At 41.3% G+C, this 19,866-nt stretch overlaps 1 protein-coding gene across 3 annotated transcripts in view; it reads left to right on the top strand.

The window, feature by feature from the left end:
- hepacam2 (HEPACAM family member 2) overlaps window positions 1-19,866 on the top strand; it is a 112,833-nt gene that overhangs the window by 69,372 nt on the left and 23,595 nt on the right. For all 3 annotated transcript variants that reach the window (XM_043689951.1, XM_043689948.1, XM_043689949.1), the window contains 2 exons: window positions 16,800-16,824; window positions 18,957-18,994. In XM_043689951.1, coding sequence (XP_043545886.1) covers window positions 16,800-16,824; window positions 18,957-18,994 — 63 coding nt within the window. The remainder of the gene's footprint in view (window positions 1-16,799; window positions 16,825-18,956; window positions 18,995-19,866) is intronic.

The raw sequence follows: 19,866 nt of genomic DNA, 5'->3' as shown, positions 1-19,866 counted from the left end.
AGTCTGGACAGCAGTCATATAAAGCAATATGTGTAAAATTGTATCCAGAAGCTGGTAAGTTCTTACGAATCAGGTGAAAAGTTCAGTAACCATAAGCTGCTTTGTAACCAATTTGGAGAAGGACCTAACACTGGAGAATTTGGGGATGAACTCCTCAAAAGTGGAGATTTTAATGAAGACAACTTACAAGGTGAGATTTAGTTCCATGGATCCAAACACTAATGTCTAGTAACAGTTTTAGCATACAAATGATTCAGTTGCACCAAGTGATGGGGACTGACGTTACGAATAACATTATTGTGTTTCAGTGTATCTAGTTATTTTTTTAAATATATTTTTATTAAAAAGAAGAATTTTTTTCTTTTGAATGTTACAACAAATACAAAACCAAGCAATTCAAAACAATATTAAAAAACAAAACCGTTAATTACATAAATAAATACTAATAACTAAGCTAAAAAAGGAAAATCTTAACAATAATAATAACTCTAACACAGCTCAGCAAAACAAAACAATAGCCCTCGATCATCAAGTGCATAAGTTTATACATATTCATATGTTCGTAGTTGCTCTCTCTGAATACCAAACCCATTACTTAGAATTGCCATGGCTACAGAAAGGCTCTTATTAGTATGGCAGACAGATCTGTACCTCGGTAGTCCGAAAGGGCTGCCACTTCTGATAGAAATTCTCAGTTTTATGGTGCGCCATACTCGTCAGAAAGTTCAAGGGGATATGCTCCATGACTAGCTTACACCAGCCCACCAGTCCTGGGGGATTGTCCAACACCCACTCTAACGGAATGGTTTTTCCAGCACAAAAAGTGAGGATACCGAAAAGCCTTTCTTTTGTGTGTATCCAATGAAAGAGAATTAACAAAGCCAAGAAGAAGAGATACTGGGTCCATCTCCACCTCCGTCCCCAGGGCCTTCTCTATTTTGTCTACCACAGCGCTCCAGTATGCCCGCAGTCTGTGGTAGGACCAAAGATAATGAGTAAGCGTGCCCATGCTCACTTTACATTTAGGACACATTGGAGATGCTCCCGCTTTAAAGTTAGCAAGGCGGTCTGGGATCAGATGGAGAATCTTCAATTGCAAGGCGTGAGTCCTGTTGCAAGTTGAGATCCTTTTTGCATTTTTCCAGGTCTCCGCCCATATTTCAGAAGAGACCTCAACATCCAGCTCCCTCTCCCATATCCTACAAAGCCATTATCCAAGGGACCTCTCCCAATAGATGATTAGGGTTGCTAACAGATAATGTACCCTCAGCACGCAACACGCAACAAAGGGTGATCTCTTTTTGTATGAAGTTTCTAATTTGAAAGAAACGTAAGAGGTCCCTACTGGGCAATTCATATTTCCGAGCCAACTGGTCAAAAGACATCAGTATGTCCCTTTGGAATGAGTCACCCAGACAAGACATGCCCCTAGCTGCCCATAGATTAAAACCAGAGTCTATCATCTCTGGCTGAAAGCCCGGTGTACCAAATATGGGTATCAAAAATGATGTTTTGGCAATATTGCCCTCACCCGGGTTCATTGCCCTCCATGCCTTGACAGTATTGATGACTATTGGGCTATGGCAATATTCCTTAACTGTCCTCATTTTTTTTTTAAGAATAGCAGGCTAACAAGGGGGCATCTCACCTGAGATGCTCGATGTCCAACCAAAGTGAGTAAGGGTCCACCTGGGCCCAATCATTCATGTAAGATAGCAATGAGCTTAACTGATTGTTTTTGATAACCTGTAAGGTAACTGCAATTTAGTCAATTTAATTAGGAGCCACTTACGATACCAGACAAAAGAACTAAACCAGCCGTTCAGTCTTCTAAATATTTGTTTAGTAAAAAGCAGAGAAAGCATTCGCATAATTTACAACAGGCGGGGCAGAATGTTCATTTTAATGAGAGCTATCCCACCGAACCAAGAGATTGGAAGCACCTCCCATCTATGAAGGTCCTGCTTGATTCTGTCAATTAAATGGGCAAAATTGGCTTTAATAGCCAATCAAAAAATGGGAGTAATAAATATGCCGAAGTAGAGAAAGCCCTCCTGCGACCATCTAAAGGGGAACTGAGATCAGCCTTCAGGATTAGGCAGTCTCAGGAGACCACCCATGGGCATGGCCTCTGACCTGCAAAATTGATCTTATAACCCGAGAAGCCACCAAATAAGTTGATGCATTGTAGCAGATGTGGCACTGAAACTGTTGGGTTTGATAAGAAGACAGGAACATCATCTGCATACAGTGCGATCTTAGATGACTTCGTCCCCACTTCTGGAACGGTTATATTGGGATCCCTGCATATTCCCTCTGCCAGCAGTTCGATTACCAATATGAAAAGCAGTGGTGACAAGGAACAGCCCTGCCGACTGCCCCTACAAATATTAAAATTGCTTGACGTACACTATTGGTGAGGACCGCGGCAATAGGATCAGTATACAAAACCTCCACCCACCTGATGAAAGCCTCTCCCAGGTCAAACCGCTTCAAAGTGTGAAAAAGATATGGCCACTCAACCCCGTCAAATGCCTTTTCCGCATCTAAAGAGATCACCAATCCCTGTATCGATTGCTGTTGACATGCTTGAATTGTGTTAAGTAATCTCCTGATATTATCCTTCGATCTGTGACCTTTTATGAACCCCATCTGGTCCTCCTTAATAATGGAGGGCAGTAGAGTTTTTAGCCTTAATGCCAGAGTCTTGAATAGAATTTTGAAGTCAAAATTCAGGAGTGAAATGGGCCTAGAGGAAGCACAATCCTCCAGGGCCTCTCCTTTTTTAAGAATAAGAGAGATGTTCGCCTCTCTTAGAGATGGTGGGAGGAGGCCACGACTATGTGAGTCATTAAACATACTAATCATCGGCCCTGACAATATACTTATAAATTCTTTATATAACTCACTGAGGAGCCCTTGAGGACCCGGTGCCTTCCCATTCTGGAGCTGCCTCACAGCCTCCTGCACCTCCTGCTCTGACACCGGGGCTCTGAGGAGAAACTCTTGTTCAGAGGTCACTGCCAGAAGGCCCAAGTTCTTAAAAAAGGACTCCATCCTAACCGCCCACTCTCACAGCTTTCAGAATGGTATAATTCAGAGTAAAATTTCCGGAATGCTGCATTAATCCCTTTAAATCGTAGGTCATATTTCCAGTGTTCTCTCTTATCGAGGTAATGGCTTGGGGGCCATTCCTTTTCCTAGCAAGGTATCCTAGGTAATTGCCCAGCATAATGCTCAAATAGTCTTTGACTTGCAAATGTCAGCTCCCTCTTGGCTGTCCGTGTAAGCATGGAGTTCAGTGTAGACCGGAGTGCCATGATCCTTTTCAGTTTAACCAGCAAGGGCAAATTGTCAAGTTATGTCTTTTCAGCTACTTTCAGATGTGTCTCAAGCAAGCGTTGCTCCTCACCCATCTCTCGCTTCTTATTGACTAAATGGGAGGTAATCAACCCCCTAGCATAGGTTTTTAGCTGTTTCCCAAAGAATGGATGAGCTACTGGCCAGATCTGAATTAATATCTAAGAAGGCCCTGAACTCAGTAGAAAAGGATTCAATAAACTTGCTATCCTTAAGGATGAAGGGGTTCGGTCACCAGTGCGGCAAGCCTACCACTGCATCCTTACTCTTAACCATTATATACACTGGGGTGCAATGGAAAATAGTGATATTGCTAATTGTACATGACACCACCCAGTCCAGATGTGCTGCGGGGATCAGGAAAAGATCATCCTTGTGTGGCATTTATGTGGGTTCGAAAAGAGCGTGAAGTCCCAGCCAGTAAGGTGAAGGTGTTTGGATGTCTACCAACCCCAATTCAGCACACAAATTCCTTAATTGTTTAGCTTGCAAAAAAAATATCAGCACACCTTTGGGCAATCTGTGTACTAAATTGGCCACCCCTCTACTCCTTTCATTGAAAGATTAAAAATAAACCCAGTCATACCCATTCTGTTGCAGCTTCAAATGCTCTGCATCATCCAAGTGTGTTTCTTGTAATAAGGCAACATCCATCCTCTCCCTTTTAAGGCTGGAAAGTATCTTCTTCCTTTTGACAGGTGAGTGACTCCCTTTAATATTTCAGGTGCACCACTTCAACACATCCTTAACCATAACCTTCCACAGCACTATCTAGACTCCAGACAGGACGAACCCAAACTACAGATCGCTGAGCTTTAATGCAAAAGAATCCACAAAACCCCAAAATTATACATTCAACAGATCTATAAAATTTATAAAAATTATGTACAACAAAAACAGAAAAACTAAAAAATCATTGAAGGCCATCTAGTTCTATTTTGAGTTTGTCTTGTATATGGATACTGTATTGTGATGAGGGTTCATACTTGACTCCACATCATCTTTAAGATGATGATCATCCATCACTGTAAATTTCCATTGAGATCAAACTAATCTGGATATAGTTGAAACTTTATTGCTGGAACAGCACAGCAGGTCAGGCAGCATCCAGGGAACAGGAGATTCGACGTTTCGGGCACAGGCCCTTCTTCAGGAATGAGCAGAGAGTGTTCAGCAGGAGAAGATAAAAGGTAGGGAGGAGGGACTTGGAGGAGGGGCGTTGGAAATGTGATAGGTGGAAAGAGGTCAAGGTGAGGGTGATAGGTCGGAGTAGGATGGAGGCGGAGAGGTCAAGAAGAAGACTGCAGGTCAGGAAGGCGGTGCCGGGCTTTTACATTTAAATAGTTCCCATTTCTGTCTTTGTTCACTCCTTTCCTCAGCAATATTTTGTGTTTGATTTTGTCTACTTTCTGTGGTTTTATTTACCCTAATGAAGAAGAGCATATCTTCTCAACATCACAACTATTGATCTCACCCTGCTTGGCTGTTGTATGGAACCCCCTACGTGTTAACCCCTTAAAGCCAAATACATAACAATATTGTCAAATTTGATGGAATTTTAATGCATTTACTTTAGGGGAAATTTGGCATGTTAATATGCTGCAGTTTTTCTTATCTGCGATGTTTTGTGTTATGTTGCTGAAAATATTACTGATGAAATACTTAGCAGTTGTAGTAAAATCATGCGTATACTTAGGATGAAGAAGATTATGAGTACCACATATGCTTGGTCCAGTTCTTGTTGGATTCATTTGGATATCAAAGTTGAAACTTTATTGCTGGAACAGCACAGCAGGTCAGGCAGCATCCAGGGAACAGGAGATTCGACGTTTCGGGCACAGGCCCTTCTTCAGGAATGAGCAGAGAGTGTTCAGCAGGAGAAGATAAAAGGTAGGGAGGAGGGACTTGGAGGAGGGGCGTTGGAAATGTGATAGGTGGAAAGAGGTCAAGGTGAGGGTGATAGGTCGGAGTAGGGTGGAGGCGGAGAGGTCAAGAAGAAGACATTTCCAACTCCCCTCCTCCAAGTCCCTCCTCCCTACCTTTTATCTTCTCCTGCTGAACACTCTCTGCTCATTCCTGAAGAAGGGCCTGTGCCCGAAACGTCGAATCTCCTGTTCCCTGGATGCTGCCTGACCTGCTGTGCTGTTCCAGCAATAAAGTTTCAACTTTGATCTCCAGCATCTGCAGACCTCACTTTCTCCTAATCTGGATATAGACCTATAAAGTTATGGATGGATTCAGTTCTGCTGTCTGTGACCCTTGGTTTCACAATGGATGTTTTTGCTGCTTACTGAGTCACTAGCACGCAAAGATCCATGCACGTCGGCAAACTAATGATAGTGGGACTGATTATTTTGAAAATGTACAAAATTTCTGATGACCATCCAGAAGAACCATTTTGACATTTGTGGTTAACAATGCCAATACATGGAATATTGGATCTATTATAATCAATGATCTTATTATGTGTAGGCTTCTCCACACTGCCATTTACCTGCATACATCACTACCAGGATTTGTAATCGGGTAAAATTAGTTCTTGTATCTCTGATGATTTGGCTCAGTTTACACTATTCATTTTTTTCTGAAATACTTAAGTTTGATCTTCCTGACTGTTTCAGCTCTTCTTCACTGTTGTACATGAGACCAACCACATGTATGGTTTGGTTAGGACTGGAAGCTACTTTGTTCCAGTTATTTCTTGAACTTTGTCTAAAAGGTTGCACTTCATGGGTCTAACCTTGGTCACATTCTTTGTGTTGGACTTCGTCTCAACCATTTTCATGAATTATTGAGCTTGCTGCTACATTTTGAGCTGTTTCTGATTATGAGATATTGTGCATATCTTTGTCCAAAGCAAAGGCATATTGCTTGTATATTGTGGATAGTTAGGTATTGCTTCACTACATGGGAGAAATAGCACCTCACGCATGACTCGGATGGGTTTTGATCAACTCGAATTGACTTTGATCACCATTGCAATTATTATTGCTGAGTCCAGAGCTTGGAGGTGTTTCTGTCCTGCAATCCTTATTCCAATATTGCATCAATTATGTGTCTTTTTGCTTTATTGAAGAGTGTTCTTTGGAATGATTTGATTGGTAATGAAGCTATTACCAATTCTATGAATCTTTCAATCACATTTTTTTCGGAACTCGAACTGTGTACCTCTGCACCATCACCTGCTAACAACTGATAAATTGTTTGACTTGATTGCTGCCTGTAGGACATAAACACAAGTCTGTGAGCTTTGAAGTTGACACTAATGTTGAATGACTCCTTTATGAATCTGGAGATCTTTTTAGGGTCTTTCTGGTTGTATTTGGACAAAGCTGAGGAATTAAATTTTCTCAATGAATTGTTGGTTTGTGAATTGAAGTGTTTAATTATTAGAATTCTGCAATGAAGTCAATAGCTTGCCAACCAATTTTGAATTTTACCTTCCCCATTGTGGCTTGTATATTATATGCTTGCTGTGCAATTACAGTAATTGCAGAAACCTTTACAGAACTATTTCTGAGCTGAAACTAACTGAAATGCACTGTACTGGTTTACTTTATAGCTGGGGCTACTGTTTCTTTTCATTTTGCAGTGCTGGGAGTGAAATAGTTGCAACTGGACAAAATATACCAACTCAGTGATGGTGCTAACTGTGGATTGCAATATAATTTATTTCAAAGGAACTTAAAATGTCTGTACCAAAAGTAGGAAACAGATGGAGCTTGCACATCATCCTTGCATTTCGTGCCTCTTCTTGAAAATCAGAATGTCAAAATTGAGTGATGACTCAGTGAAGGAGAGATTTGAAAAGCCCCAACATTCCTGGCAGTCCTGTTTGCACATTGGTTAGGAACTGCTATTACAGCACAATTAAATTACACTGTTATGAAAATGCTGCTGTTTTTCGACCATTAGGTTCAGGTCAATTCAGGAACCTCACATTTTATATTAAACTAATGGGTATGTTGTGCAAAATCACACTAATTGGACAGCTAATCATTTATACTCCTTTTGAATAGATCTTGCTTCTAACAAGGAGGTTGCTGTGCTGCAACTTGAGTTAAAGTTGTTTGAACTGATTTGAACTGAGAGTCTACTGCTCTCATGTAGGCTTCTGACCTTGACTCAGTGATGTAGTTGCCTCAACAATAATGTCATCAGTAGAATGTTTGGAGCATTAGCCGCTAAGCATCTTCTAAAATGTTCTTCTAATATTGCACATTAGCTGCCATCAAGGTGAATATTCTGTTACTATGTTAACTGTGGTAACATGAACACCGAGATGGAGTTCTTTCCAGAGATTAACTCCCAGCAACGCTGGTGAAATTGTTGAAGAACAGGACCGAAGGCCCAGTCAAAGAGATAGTTTTGAGAGAATTTTGATGACGGCAGAGGAAGTTTGGGATAGAATTAACCAGATATTGTTGAACTGATATAAAACCAGCAGTGTAGCAAGGAAAACGATGTTGAGAAACTAGAGTTGAAAAAGTCGAAGATGACATGTAGGTTCAGACCTATCGTAGATAGGGGACATCAAAAGGTTGTGAGGGTTTAATTACTTTGTAATTGAAAGAAGGTTGAGCAGATCAGTGTATTGGGATGGTGTGTAGCCTGGAATAGAATTTGAGTGGTTACATTTTTTTAGTTAAACTGTAGTCAATGAAGCATGAAACAAGAGAGATTGTTAAGCAGAGGACTTTTCCAGAAAATGAAGCATGTGAATGAAATTGCTTTAGGACTGAGTTATAACCTGAACTGAAAATGTGTTGCTGAAAAAGCGCACCAGGTCAGGCAGCATCCAGGGAACAGGAGAATCGACGTTTCGGGGTGATTCCTGAAGAAGGGCTTATGCCCGAAACGTCGATTCTCCTGTTCCCTGGATGCTGCCTGACCTGCTGCGCTTTTCCAGCAACACATTTTCAGCTCTGATCTCCAGCATCTGCAGACCTCACTTTCTCCTCAAAGATTATAACCTGAACTGGCAAACCAACTACCTACTTTATTTGGCATCTTTCAAATGTCAACCTTTTGTGAAGAGGATATTGGTTTCTGAAATTAGCTTTACTGAAACCATTTGTAAAAAGACATCTAATTTCTACCCTGATGTGTTTTGATATTGTAAAGCACCAATCCTGCTGTCAGGTTGTCTCCAAGTTGTAGTCGCAGTTTTGTATACAGAGACAGCATCCAATTTACACATAACAAAGTTTCCAAAAAACAAACATGATAAATAGTCAGTTGATCTGCTTTGTGATGCCGGTTATTAGTAGAATGTTAGACACAGAAACTTCTTATCCATCTTTCCAAACATCCATCTAAACTGTGTCTTAGGTCAACGTCCAAAAAGATGAGACTTCCAATCTTAGATTTTATGCTCAAGTCTCAGAAGCAGAAGGTACTTAAAACTCTAATCCAAAAAAATACTACTTGCACTATAAGCAACAATGAATACTGAGTTTAATCAAGCCTGAAGATGATGACGATCTTAACAACTGTGTGCATTTTCCTTACTTGAGCATTATTCTGATAGAAGACTTCAAGTAAATGCAAGACCATTCCCAATATAAAGGATGGCAACAGAAAATGTTGGAAATACTCAGCAGTTCATGTAATGTTTTTGGAGAAGTAACAGATATAATAGCAGAATGTTTTTCCACCAATGGTGGGGATGGTATGGGAACCATGGCCACCTCTGTGGGTATTGCAGCTGTATGAGGTTCTTGGCTGTAAGGATCCCAAAGGAAGTTACACCTTTATTGAGGCTGTGCTGCCAGAAAGTTCTTTGCTTTGGGGAATGCTCTAAGTGCTCAACTGGCTTCATCATTTAATGGAAGACAATAAGCAGGAGCAAAGAGATAAGGTGTCGGCTGAGATTACCTATTTTGATTCACTGCAACACTCTGCATTTTCCAGGCTAAATGAAGATTTTGGTAATGACTGAAGAGCAATGGCTTCAGAGGCTGAGGTTGACCAGAAGTGCATTTGTAAAGGATGGCTACAGTACCGTCACACTTCAGATACCTAGGTGTGGCGGTGTAGTTGTTGGGTAGTCATCGATTCTTGCACTATTTGAGAATCTTAAGTGGCCTGTAAGTTTTATTTTACCATCAGCAAGTTGTGCTGACACCATGTGATGTTGCCTCTAAGTGTATCCTGGCAGCCTGGCTGCAGGAGTGGTGGAGGGAGAGTTCTGCAGGTAAAGAGATTAGCGAAGGAACTTTCTTCTCAGTGTCTAACAGAGGGACCCCAAAATGAATGAGCTGGTCCACTTGAACACACAGCCCAATCAATGCACTCTCCCCTTGTCTTGTTGAGGACTGATTGCCTGGCCCTGGAGAGGCCACCTTCTTCTTCCCAAAGCTGCTTGCCCTTTGTCGTTTAGGTGAGACTGACTGCTGGCTCTGTACTTGCCACCCCTCTTGGTGGCAGTGTTGAGACTGGAGAGCTGCTGGCCTGATTGGCTGCTTTTGCTTGGAGATGGGGCATCATCTGTCATGGAGGGTGAAAACCCAACCTCAGGCAATTACCGGCCTGATGACCGTAACATCTCAGTATTACCTCCAGTTAATAGCTAGCCCAATGCTAGTTTGAAAGTCCTTACTCTGACTTGTACAGAACCTGACCTGAAATGTTAACTTTGTTTCTGTCTCCACAGATGTTGCCTGATTGGCTGAGTATTTTTGGCAATTGCTATTCTTATTTCACATTTCCAGCGTCTGCAGTATTTTGTGTTTGTCCAGTTATATCCAGATGTTACCAGCATTTCTGAAAGTTTTTGCTTGTGAAAGATTTTAATTAGCATTGCCAAGCATTGCTAACATCAAAGAACTGTAATCTGTGCTTGCTATGATAAAGTGAAATTGCTATTATAATAATCTGAGTTGAACACTGACTAATTGTTGCTAATTAAATGCTGCGTACTCCTGTTGTTAAGGATTGTTTTCTACATAATTATCTGTTGAGGAAGAGGCACAGAAAATTCCAGTTTTCGTGCATTACCTGGAGGAAATGGGTATTGCAGCTGTATGAGATCCTTGGCTGTCAGGATTCCAAAGGAAGTTACACCTTTATTGAGGCGTGCTGCCAGAAAGTTCTTTGCTTTGGGGAATACTCTTGAGTTCTCAACTGCCCCATCATTTAATGGAAGGCAATAAGCAGGAGCAAAGAGATAAGGTATTGGCTGAGATTTCATATTTAGATTCATCGCAAGACACTGCATTTTCCAGGCTATATGAAGATTTTGATAATGACTGAAGAGCAATGACTTCAGAGGCTGAGGTTGACCAGAAGTGCATTTGTAAAGGCTGGCTACTTGCCTCAGCAGTACCTTTGCACTTCAGATGCCTAGGTGTGCCATTGTTTATTCCTTCAATGTTTATTCCTTCAGTTCTTTCTGAACCTGAGCAGCAGCATTCAGCAGAATTTAATAAATTGCCACATCAAAGGTAATTGTAGAAAATAAAAGCTCATGATGTAGGAGTTAACATATTGGCATAGATAGAAGATTTGCTGGCTAACAGGAAGCATAGAGTAACAACAAATACGTCTTTGACGACATGATGACTTGGGAACTTGGGGAAGTTATTAGTGATATCTTGGAGATAGTCCATATCACAGTTGTTGGATGTATTAGAATGTATGAAGGTGGACAAACCTCCTGATCTGACCAGATATATCCACTGCAAGAGGCTAGAGAAGAAATTGAAGGGGCCCTGGCTGATATTTTTGCATCATCATTAGCCATGGGTGAGGTCCCAGAAGACTGGAGGGTAACAAATTTGTCCCCTTATTCAAGAAGGGCTGCAAGGAAAAACCTGGGAACTATAGACCAGTCAGCGTAATATCTGTGGTGGGTACATTATTTAAGAAGATTGTGAGCAATAAGATATACATGCATTAGGAAAGACAGAGTTTGATTAGGAATAGTCATTACAGCTTTGTGCATGGGAGATCATGCCTCACAGGTTTCTTAGAGCTCTTTGATGAAGTGACCAGGAAGGTTGATGAGGGCAGGGCAGTAGACGAAGTCTATGTGAATTTCAGTAAGGCCTTTGATAAGGTTCTACACGCAGGGCTGCTCTGGAAGGTTAGATCACATGCAATTTAGGGGGGGCTGGCAAATTGGATACACAATTGGTTTGATGATAGGATGCAGAGGGTAAAAGTGGAAGGATGTTTGTTGGACTGGAGGCCTATGACTAGTGGAGTGCCTCAGAAGTTAGTGCTGGGCTTATTGCTGTTTGTTATCTATATCAATGATATGGATGTGAATGTACAAGGTATGACTAGTAAGTCTGCAGATGACACTAAAATAGGCAGTATTGTGGACAGTGAGGAAGATTACCAAAAAGTGCAGCAGGATCTTGATCAGCTGGGGAAGAGGGCTGAGAAATGGCAAATGGAGTTTAATATCGATAACTGTAAGGTCTTACATTTTGGAAAGTCAAGTCAAGGTAGGAATTTCATGGTGAATAGTAGGGCCTTAGGGAGTGAAGTGGAGTAGAAGGACTTTGGAGTTCAGAAGCACAGTTCTCTGAAAGTGGAGTCACAGGTAGACAGTGCAGTGAAGAAGGCTATTGGCACACTGGCCTGCACAGTCAGAGCATTGAATATAGAGGTTAGGAAGTTATGTTGCAGTTATACAGGACGATTGTGAGGCTGCACTTGGAATATTGTGTTCAATTTTGATCACGGAAAGAATGCAAAAGAAATTTACAAGGATGTTGCCAGGACTGAATGGTCCGAGTTATAGGGAGAGGTTGGACAAGTTAGGACTTTTTCCTTGGATACAGAAATCTTATAGAAGTGTATGAGGTCATGAGAGGCATGGATAGGGTGAATGCACTCAGTCTTTTTCCCAGGGTTGGGGAATCAAGGACTAGAGGGCATCAGTTTAAGGTTAGAGGGGAAAGAATAAAAGGGAACCTGAGGGTCAACTTTTTTATGCAGAGGGTAGTACGCATATGAAATGAGCTGCCAGCGGATGTGGTTGAGGTGGGTACATTTACAACATTTAAAAGGCATTTGAACAAACACATGGATTGGAAAAGTTTAGAAGGGTACGGGCCAAGTTCAGAGAAATGGGGTGAGCACTGATGGACATTTTGGTCAGCATGGACCAGTTTGGGCCGAAGGAGCTGTCTCCTTGCTATAGGACTCTATGACTCTCTATGATTCTGTGACACAGTCATCAGGACCTCAACTCTTCACAACTTATATAAATGATACGGATAAAGGGGTTGAAGGTATGCTAGCAAAATTTTCTGATGACACAAAGATAGATAGGAAAGTAAGTTGTGAAGAGGACAGAAGGAGGTTACAAAGGGATGCAAATAGGCTGTGAATGGGCTAAGATCTGTCAAATGAAGTCTAGTGTGGGAAAGTGTGAAATTGCCCATTTTGACAAAAACATTTTTAAAAATTATCTTAATGGTGAGAAGTTGCAAAGCTCTGAGATGCAGAGAGATCTGGGTGTCCTGGTTCTTGAATCACAGAAGGTTAGGATACAGGTACAAAAGTAATCAGGAAAACTAATGGAATATCCTTGCTTATTGTGAGGAGAATTGAATGCAAGAGTAAGGAGGATGTGCTTCAGTTAGCCCGGGTATTGATGAGATTGCATCTGGAGTACTGTGTACAGCACTGGTCATCATACTTAGAATAGGATGTTAATTGTTAGAAGCAGTTCAGATAAGGTTTACTTGGAATGAGTGGATTGCTTTATGAGAAAAGGCTACGTAGGGGCTAGGCCTCTATCCTCTGGAGTGTAAAAGAGTCAGAGCTGATGTGATAGAAACATATAATATCTTGAGAAGACATGACCAGGTAGATGTTGAAAGAATGTTTTCGCTTGTGAGAGAATCTAGAACCAAGGGGTCATTCTTTAAAAATAAAGGTTGTCCACTTAAGGCAGAGATAAGGAATTTTATTTTTCACTCAGAGGGATGTGAGTCTTTGGAATTTCCTTCCTCAAAAGATAGTAGATGCAGAATCTTTAAGGCAGAGGTAGATAGATTATTGATTAACAAGGAGATGAGAACTTATTGGGAGCATGCAGGAATGTAAAGTTGAGAGATTAAAATTAGATCAGCCGTGATCTTATTGAATCGCAGAGCAGGCTCAAAGGGCCAAATGCCCTACTCTTATTCCTCATACTTATATGTTTCTACAATTAGCCAACTTGCTGTCTTTTTCTGCCTACATAAGTAAGTTGATGTTGTATTCCCAGATGGCAAAATTATCTTTTTGTTTCCCACAATCAGTATCAGTATCACGACGGGGCTGCCTAATTCAACCAGGCTATTCACTTTAAATGACTAAAAAGTTCCAAAATGTAATCTATCAAACACAGTAGCTGTCAGACTGTTCTCTAATATTCAGTTTCAATGAATCACCATTGTTTCTGGCAAAACGGGAGACAGGTTGAATTTATTGTGGTTGCCACCTCAACAAACTCAATGTCCAAGCTCTGACTCCACCCCCTTTCTAGTCAATCAGTTGACTCTTCAGTTCCAGAGTAAATATCCAGTAATGGGACCCAAAGTGAGTGACACTTGTATATTATTCATGCAATGATGGGGTTGTCAGCTAATTGGATAGACATGTCTGTAGAATATGGCAAATCTTGTGGAAAGGATGGGCAGGAAGTCAACACTCCTGCTTTTATCTCATGGGTTTGAAGGTCCAGGCACCATCCTTAAAGGACACTTAAACATTCGCTGCAAGCCAGGTACCTTGCTGGACATCTACCATATTGGTTCTAAAACTGTATATACCACATTTTCACTTATGCGATTTCCTCACCTTTTGTCAGTTATACAGCTTGCTACCCTGTGGAATGTTGGACTGCAGCCAGAGAGTGGCCCAATGGTTTAGTGGTCAAGAGTGTGGTGATGGAAAAGCACAGCAGGTCAGGTAGCACTAAGGAGCAGGTTTTTCCCAGGTATGGCAACAGGAAGCATTCCTGTCAGACCAAATCAACCTCAATGGAGGTGGCAGCCCATGTCAATGGCCGTGGGGCTAAAACAGAGGAAACTTTGTGTTTAGGAAGTGGATGAACAATCCCCTGCATGCTGCAAAGGTAAATGGCACTTGGTTTTCACTGTAGTGTGGCATTCTTATGATCAGCACGTACTGCAGATGTACAAGATACATACTGCCACTGGAACATCAAGCAGAGTTGCTAGAGATGATGAACAGACCAAAGCAAAGGCAGAAGGGATCTTTCCACATTCTGAATGAGGTCATTGGCTGTAGCTGTGATTTTCTCCATTGAAAGAATTTCTCCATAGGATATCAAATGCCATGGAAGGTGTGGTGCCACAGAGTACACAGTGGCTCATGCCTGCATTCCATTACTTTAGCAACGTGTACAGTGCCGAAATGAGGGAAAAGAGCCATCTGAATCTTCTCCAGGTGTTCCTTCCCCTCAATGAGGTACTGCCGGGAAACAATAGGAAGGAGGTGCTCAGCAAAGCAAGGAAGGCTCCACAGCAAGTGTCCAGCAAGGTTCTTCATCCCAGGACGTTCCAAAGCTGCCTTGCCATTCCATCTCCCTTCTGCCAGTCAGTCCAGTGCCTCCAGCAGGTTAAGCCGAGGACTGTATGCCTGCCTTTGTCCAGGAGATCCTTGTTAGGCTGGAATGCTCGAAGTCTTGATCCACCGGAGTGAGGCAAAGGTCACCTTAGTAATCAGGGCATTCAAATCAGCTTGCTTCCCCTTGGGCAGGTCCCGTCAGACTGGAAAACAGCAAATGTCATGCTGTGGTTTAAAAACGGGTACAGGCAAAAGGCAGGTAACTATAGGCCAGTTAGCTTAGCATCTGTAATTGGGAAAATGCTGGAGGCTATCATTAAAGAAGAAATAGTGAGACATCTGGATGGAAAGGGTTCCATCAGGCAGACGCAGCATGGATTCAGGAAGGGAAGGTCATGTTTGACAAACTTACTGGAGTTATTTGCGGATGTAACAAGCATGTTAGTTAGAGGGGAACAGGTGGATGTTGAATACTTGGATTGCCAGAATGCGTTTGATAAGGTGCTGCATGAAAGACTCATCCGGAAGAGAAGAATGCATAGAGTTGTGGGGAATATACTAACATGGATAGAGGACTAGTTAATCAATAGAAAGCAGAGAGTTAGGATAAATGGGTGTTTCTGGTTGGAGGTCAGTAGTGAGCGAGGTGCCACACGGGTCGATGCTGGGCTCACAACTGTTCATGACATATATAAATGATTTGGAAGAGGAGACCAAGTGTAACATTTGCAAGTTTGCCGATGCCACTAAATTGAGTGGAAAGGCAAATTATGCAGAGGATATGGAGGGTCTACAGATAGATTTAGATGGGTTAAGTGAGTGGGCAAGGGTCTGGCAGATGGAGACAATATTGGTAAATGTGATGTTATCCACTTTGGAAGTAAAAATAATAGTTCAGAGTATTATTTAAATGGTGAAAGATTGCAGCATGCTGTTGTGCAGAGGGACTTAGGAGTGCTCGTACATGAATTTCTGAAAGTTGATTTGCAGGTGCAACAGGTGATCAGGAAGGCAAGCAGAATATTGGCTTTCATTGCGAGAGGGATTGAATTTAGGAGCAGGCAGGTTGTGCTGCGATTGTACAAGGTGTTGGTGAGGCCGCACCCGGAGTACTGTGCGCAGTTCGGGTCTCCTTACTTGAGAAAGGATATACTGGCTTTGGAGACGGTGCAAAGGAGGTTCACCAGGTCGATTCCGGAGATAAGGAGGTTGAGCCACCTGGGACTGTTCTCGCTAGAATTTAGAATGTTGAGAGGGGATCTTATATAAACATATAAAATTATGAAAGGATAGGTAAGATAGAGGCAAGCAAGTTGTTTCTGTTGGTGAGTGACTAGGACCAGGAAACATGGTCTCAAGATTAGGGGGAGTAGATTTAGGACAGAAATGAGGAGGAACTGCTTTTCCCAGAGAGTAGTGAATCTATGGAATTCTCTACCGAAGGAAGCTTCATTAAATATATTCAAAACACAGTTGAATGGGTTTTTGTATGGTGGGGGAATTAAGGGTTATGGGGATAATACAATTATGAGGAGCTGAAATGATGGATAGATCAGCCATGAATGGCAGAGCAGGCTCGGCAGCCCAAATGGCCTACTCCTGTTTCTGTTACTATGAAACTGTGTCTGGTTTTTGGGAAGTTTGTTATCATTATTGACTTTCACTTTTTTTATTAACTGTGCAATGCATCAATGTAAATACTGGAGTGTAATAATTATGTGATGTTTCAGTGTCAGAGCTGATTGTTATCATTGTCAGGAGTGCTGGTCCTCATACAGCTCCATAATGGTTAGTTCCCTTCACTGGAATTCTAGTACGGTGTGGCTTTCTTTCCCATGTGATTGTGTAGTTTTCACAGTATAATTTGACTAAATATGTCTGAATTTGTGCTTCTTTTCTAACAGTTATTAAAGAAGAGCTGTATCACAGGTAAGACAATCTGACAAGTTTTTTTAAAGCTGTCCTTGTAACTTTGATAAATTTTTGATTTTCCAGAGATTGTTATTTCTAAAAAATTCACTTTTAAGTTTTTGCTGGACCAGATGTCTTAAAAATGAAAATACAGAATTGAAGTTGTAAATTGGGCAGAACCTTCAGGTGACAACAGCAGAACGTGTTCAAATGTTTGTTGCTTGTGCACATCGGGAACCTGCAGAGTTCCTGACCTGGACACACATGTAGAATTGACCTTGGAAGTTTAAAATTGTGACTTGCATTACCTGAGACACAATGAGATCATGTTCAAAACTGAGCTGTGTTTTGAATTCTTGGGCTCTGTACCTACACAGATATTTACCCAACTCTTCAAACACTGTTAATCATACAAAGGGTGGTAGATGTTTGGGACCCTCTTCCAAAAATGACAGTTGATGCTAGATCAGTTATTGAATTTAGAGTCCCTGCAACATGAAAACAGGCCCTTCGGTCCTACAAGTCCACAGCGACCCTCCAAAGAGTATCCCACCCAAACCCATTTCTTTATATTTACCCCTAACCTACACATCCCTGAACATTATTCCTGAAGAAGGGTTTATGCCCGAAACGTCGATTATCCTGTTCCCTGGATGCTGCCTGACCTGCTGCGCTGTTCCAGCAACACAGTTTCAGCAATTTACCTAACCTACACATCTTTGGAACGTGGGAGGAAACTGGATCACCCATAGACACAGGGAGAATATGCAAACTCCACACAGACAGTCACCCAAGGTTGGAATCGAACCTGAGTACCTGGTGCTGCGAGGCTGAAGTGCTAACCGTTGAACCACCGTGCTGCCCTGAGAAAGATAATTTAAATCTGAGAAAGATAATTTTTTGTTCAGCAAAGGTATTGAGGGATATGGGGCAAGGGCAGATACACAGAGTTGGGCCACAAATCACAATGAATGGCAGAACACGTTTGAGGGGCTGAATAGATTACTCCTTTTCTTATATTCTTATATTCCTAAAAGACAGTGATGAACGGCAGAGGGAAAATAGAAAAAGCGTTTAAAAATCCCTTCCAACCCTAACACTGCTTACCCTCTCCTCCTCCTACAAGACTGCATATACGTTCTAGCACCTAATGCTTATCCCCTCCATCCTGTCCCCAAAACTGCCAGCCCCTTCCACAACATTGACACTGATCACTCTCTTCCCTGACCCTGCTCACCCACTCCTGCGACTTGACCCTGCTCATTGTCTCCTCTTCCTCCTGAAACACTGTTTATCCCTCACCTCTTACTTAACCCTGATAATGTTCATTCATTGCTACATCCTCAACACTACTCATTCCCAGCCACACCTCCTCAGCACCTGGGAACTGATCAACCCTTCTCTCATTCCCTCCCTCAACTTCTTCTGCACCCCTTACACTGTCCATACTCTCCCGGAGCCTCATCACTCACCCTAACAATAACCACCTCCATTCCCCACCAACACTGCACATCCGTCTGATGTCCTTGACACAGCTGTCCCTCTGCTCCAACAATACTTGCCTTCCCCTTGTCCCACAACAACCCCAAAAATGCTCATGACCCCACAGCAATCCCTATCCATCTCACACTTCTCCTTCTTGAATTCGTGGCTGCTGTCTGGCCAATGTTAGAAGTCTCAGTATTGCCAGAGATTTAAGCATGATCAGCCTTACAGAAGGTGGGGTGCTGAAAGGGGAATGAGCATTGTTCAGTGGGAAATGGATAAGTTTCCATCGGCTTGCTGATAGCGTACTGCTCTCACTATCTGCCACCTCCATCAAACACAGGAACAAATGAGGACTAAGCATTACTGATAAATATATAGATATACATATAACAGTTCTTGGCCCTTTTATATAGCTCTTCCAGTTAACAGTTTTAACTCAACCAAATTGGCTTTTCTATTAATATATGTGCTCACTGTTTACAGAAAGAGTTTTTTTTAAGGAAATAGAGAAGTAGGTTTGGTCTGAAAAGTATATGATGAAATTGCGAGATTCTGCAAGAGTCAAAGTTGATGAGCCACATGAGTATAAATAAGTGGTAAAACTATGTGATCAATCCAGTCATAATTCACCGCATTCAGCTTGTTTTCTTAATATATTGTAGGTCACCAGCATATTATACACAAGCACACCAAGTATCAGGTAATATTCAATGCAATATTTAAGAATTAAATATAATTATGTGAATGAACTCAACTAAGAACTTTTGTACATGCAAATCGAACTGCCAAATATCTATAATTAAACGTACAACTGACTATATTACCATTCTGGTCACCACAAATAATCTCTGTGATAGACTTTGACTTTACTATCTCAGCACAAAACAAACAGTACAAAATATCATAAAGGACAATATTACAACAGTAATGGAATTGTCTCTGTTTTCAGGGGGCTGAATTCAATGAAGCAAAGAAACACAGGAGAAATTTGATCATAGTTTCTAAATTCTGACCAATTCTGATCATGTTGGGAGAAACATTTATTTTTAGGCTTTTTAGTTTGTTTTCGTTCAGATGTGATGAATGGAAATCAATTTGAATTGTTATTAAAAGAGTGAGGGAAGAGGGTAGAAAAACAAATTTATGCAAAGAACAGTGCAGGATGCTTTGTCATATGAATAGTTGAGATAGAGACTTAAATATTTTAAGGGAAGAGTAGATTTGGAAGTCAGAAATCTCCAAGGATGTGAGAACAGGTCAGTGAGATTCATTTTAGCAAAGAACTGACAGGAACATAATAGACAAAAATAAGTTTGTGTTATGCAATTGATTTTAATAATTCTCAAACTGTTCACTGCGGCAAAACATTTCTTTTTTTTAAATACTGCTTTACAAATAAATTATTTCTCTGCTAAACTGTTGAATTTATAATTGAACCGAACAATGCATCAGATGTCATTCTCTTCAGTTCTTTGGAATGGAACAACTTTGTAAGAGGTGTCTATTGTAGACACATTTTGAAAATACTGCTATGACTAAAGGAGACATATTAAAAAGATTTTTTTTTTCAAT

This window comes from Chiloscyllium plagiosum, chromosome 5, assembly GCF_004010195.1.
Source record: "Chiloscyllium plagiosum isolate BGI_BamShark_2017 chromosome 5, ASM401019v2, whole genome shotgun sequence".
In the NCBI taxonomy this organism is placed as follows: Eukaryota; Metazoa; Chordata; class Chondrichthyes; order Orectolobiformes; family Hemiscylliidae; genus Chiloscyllium; species Chiloscyllium plagiosum.
This window is presented reverse-complemented; position numbering and strand designations above follow the sequence as displayed.